Here is a 3430-nt window from a genome sequence, read left to right as displayed (position 1 = left end):
ACTCTTAATTTTTGCTTATGCAATGTTAGTATGTGTAATCTTATGTGTAACAGTGCAAGACAAATTAAAAATCAGAGTTTTGGTTTGTGGTGTACAAAATAAAATATTATGTGGGTCTGTAGTATTACCAAGTAAGTTATTTGACTTTCTGTATTTTTTTATTTATTTAAATGATTTATAATATTATAGTAAATTTTTTTTTAACTCACCAGAAAAAACTTACAAAACTGGTTCTTTAGCTTCTTTTTTGTAAACATAAGTTCATAAGAAAACCACAGATTTTTTTTCTTTTGATTCTTAAGTAAAATCAATTTTTTTTTTCTGAATAGGGCCCCGGAAATCTCAGGCCCGGCTCTGCACTTTAGTCACATGAATATGAAGGATCAACATATTCTTGTGGGTGAGGCAGTGGCAGACTTAATTAAACGTAATTGATTCTGAGATTTATGGTTTAGATTTTTATATCTGGTTTAGAGTTTATGGAGTATAAAACTGTACAGATGGTAATTTGTTTATAGTAACTCTTTCGCAAATGCCTATACTAAATGTTTAGTTTATGTATCAATCATGGATCATGATGTGAGGCTCCAATCCCGACAGAGTTAATGACATTGTAATAAATCGGGAAGTTGTAATCAACTTTGTTGCTAATGCACCCACTGCTGAACAACTCGATGCCGTCACGATTTGATTGATACCTGCTCATTGACATGCCAAAGTTATTGGCACATCATGCTAGACTTGAGAAAGGCCCCAGTAAGAGCCAATATCTTTGTAAAATAAATTCAGTTCAATATAAAATACTTCTCGAATCTTTGTTTACTTCGAGCAATGACTTTCCTCTCTTTTGTTTTTAATTCCAAATCATGTATGGGTGATTTTATAGCACACACTTGGCGTCTCTCCTTCACTTGAGACTTCCCTGTATCTTCTCTCAGTCTCAGTTTCCCTTATGGCCAGTCTCGTCAGCTCACAACAGAACTCTGAGACATGGCATAATATACCTCTCCCAGAAAGAAAAAAAAAAAGATTTCAAGCTTATTGGGTGCTTTTTAGGGTAGGCTGACCATCGCTCTAGATGTAAAAAAATTGAAGTGGTCTACGTCTCACATTTGTGACACTTTCACCTTTTCGATGTAATTATGAAATTATGCAGTAGTACCATTTTAAGTATTAAACTGCAGATTTACTTGATTTCTCTAAGAGACCTTATGAGTCTCGCTTTATATGGTTTGATAAAACTTTTCTTAAATCATATACGGTTGCTCTGCTTTGGCAAGTTAAAAGGAAAAGAACACAGAGAAATAAAATGTACTCCACCATGAGATTCAATTTAACTACACCAAAGCACCATACTAACCGATTTTCTGTATTTCATTATCGATAACTCAAAATCGAACCAACCACCCTCTCTCTCTTTATAAATAGTTTATGAACTTACTAACCCATATTTACTTATATAACGTTGTTCCTGCTAAGTTTGATATGAGACAAGACAATGCCTCTTGAGATATTTCTTCTTCCTATCTTTTACTGTTGTGTATTCTGGATATTTCTAGACCATGTCACCAAGCATCCCTATCTACCCTGCAACAAACCAGAAACAAGTTCCCAACTACTTACTCCCACTGCTCAAAAAAACAAAGCAATGGATAATATTAAGCATGAAAATGATAAAGGTTCAAAAAGGGAGATGGCTTAACCTTTTGTCGACATATGTTTATAGGCCGATCATCGCTGCAAAATGAAATACAACAGCTGTTACATGGTTTCTTGTCATTAATTGAATATTACAATTAACAACACAATGCAACAAAAATATAAAACCTCATTTGCTTCAACTTCACACAATCTTACGGATCAATATGTAGCTCTAAATGGGCAGGTTGATCCAAGCCTAAAAGTACCTTAGCGGGAGAAGTGGATACTCTGAAGCAATCAGCATTCATCCCCACAAGACACAACCCAGGGAAGATAACCTACACTCGCACACACACATTCACGATACGCTAATAAAAAAAAACAATCTTTCTCGGAGAGGCAATTCGTCGAACACCTGGAGGAGACTTACATCGAGATGTTTCTGCAAGGTCTTGGTCCTCTTCCGTGGCCGACGAGATGGCCTGTTCCCACTCATGCTGAACACGTCTTCCTCGATCTCGTCACGAGACAGAGCCACCCAGAGCCTGTGATTCTCGTTCTTCGCCTCAACGCCGCCGCCGCCGCCTAACCCGGGAGACTCCGCCGGAATCCCTCTCTGCCTGTTCGATTTCGCCTCCGCCACCGCCGCGACTGGTTTCTGATTCTTCGCCTCCGAAGCTCCTCCTCCGCCGCACGCCTTCCTCGGCCGCAGATTCCACTTCCTCTTCTCTTCGTCCTCCTCCGCCGACACCGGAACTTCCTCTCTCCGCGGCGGATTCTCCTCCGATTTCACCTTCTTCTGGTGATCGCGCTCGGACGACGGAGCGAGTGAGGAGAAGGAGAGGCGCGGCTGACGAGACGATCGCGACGCAACGGTTCGGTTGGAAACGGGCGGCGTCTCCGGCGATGGGTCCGATTTGGGGTCCACGTCAGTGACAGCAGAGACTTGAGGTCCAAGGGTGAGAGGAGAAGAGAAACCGTGGAGAGACTTCTTCATATTCGCCGGCGAAGTAGACATTGGGGACGAGAGATTTGAAACGGAAACCTAAAGCGAGAGATCAAAAACCCTAAGAAGCTAAAGAAGAAAGCAGAGGAGAGAGAGAGAGAAGAGGAGAGGGGGGTGCATGCGTTTGTTTCTAATTTTGTTTTTATTATATTTTTCTTTGATTCTTCTTCCTCTTTCTTACAAAGTCTTTCCTTCTCTCCATTTCATTTGTTTTATTGGACCTTTTCTCTATTAAATTTCATAATAATGAAATAACAAAATTATAGGTTAGGTTTTTATAGTAAATTTCAGAAAACTAAAATATATTCCTTCCTTTCACTGAAACTAATGTAATACTAATATACAAACAAAGGGATCTAATAATTAATAATTACACAAAAATTGTGTTGCAAAATTTTAACGAAATATACTTCTATTGGATTTTTAATTAATATAATTTAGATATGCTATTTAGTATGCTATAAATTATAAACACCATACTTAGTTATGAGAATCTTCTAAGAGATTCTTTTGTTTGTCGACTTGATTATTTGCTAATAAATGGACCAAAGAATTAATGGCGTTGCTTAAATGGGATATATGTATGTGTTATGAAATAACTTATAATTTATAGTATCGGGAAATTTAAATAAGAGTAGAATTCAATACCCGTAGGAAGCAAATAACACTTAATATGAGAGAAAGAGTTTATTATAAGGAAGAAGAAGAAGATGTAATTGTGTACAAAAGAGTGAGATGAGTGATGGTATTTATAGTGAGCAACAATACATAAAATATCAAAGA

The 3430-nt window shown here is 37.8% G+C and overlaps 1 protein-coding gene across 4 annotated transcripts; it reads right to left on the bottom strand.

Annotated features, from left to right (window-relative positions):
- Window positions 1–1293: 1293 nt before the first annotated feature.
- On the bottom strand, window positions 1294–2794 carry LOC106315919. Of its 4 annotated transcripts, none has more exons than XR_001264675.1 (4): window positions 2072–2794; window positions 1828–1979; window positions 1704–1737; window positions 1294–1587 (listed from the first exon to the last, which is right to left on the bottom strand). XR_001264675.1 is itself a non-coding variant. In XM_013753764.1 (4 exons), exons 1-3 carry the CDS (start codon window positions 2657–2659, stop codon window positions 1732–1734), a joined length of 666 nt encoding a protein of 221 aa, XP_013609218.1. In that variant the 5' UTR covers window positions 2660–2791; the 3' UTR covers window positions 1294–1582; window positions 1704–1731. The 4 variants fall into 4 exon arrangements, 2 of the variants coding, with proteins under 2 accessions (XP_013609218.1, XP_013609217.1); XR_001264676.1 differs by having other exon boundaries at window positions 1294–1582; XM_013753764.1 differs by having other exon boundaries at window positions 1294–1582; window positions 1908–1979; window positions 2072–2791.
- Window positions 2795–3430: the final 636 nt, after the last annotated feature.

Source organism: Brassica oleracea, chromosome C9, assembly GCF_000695525.1.
Source record: "Brassica oleracea var. oleracea cultivar TO1000 chromosome C9, BOL, whole genome shotgun sequence".
NCBI lineage: Eukaryota > Viridiplantae > Streptophyta > Magnoliopsida > Brassicales > Brassicaceae > Brassica > Brassica oleracea.
This window is presented reverse-complemented; position numbering and strand designations above follow the sequence as displayed.

Excerpts from the sequence above, each read along its gene's own strand:
- LOC106315919 (XM_013753764.1), bottom strand. The coding sequence starts at position 2,659 with ATGTCTACTTCGCCGGCGAATATGAAGAAGTCTCTCCACGGTTTCTCT. Across the intron at positions 1,980-2,071 it reads CCTTGCAGAAACATCTCGAT|GTTATCTTCCCTGGGTTGTG; the intron begins GTAAGTCTCCTC and ends GTGCGAGTGTAG.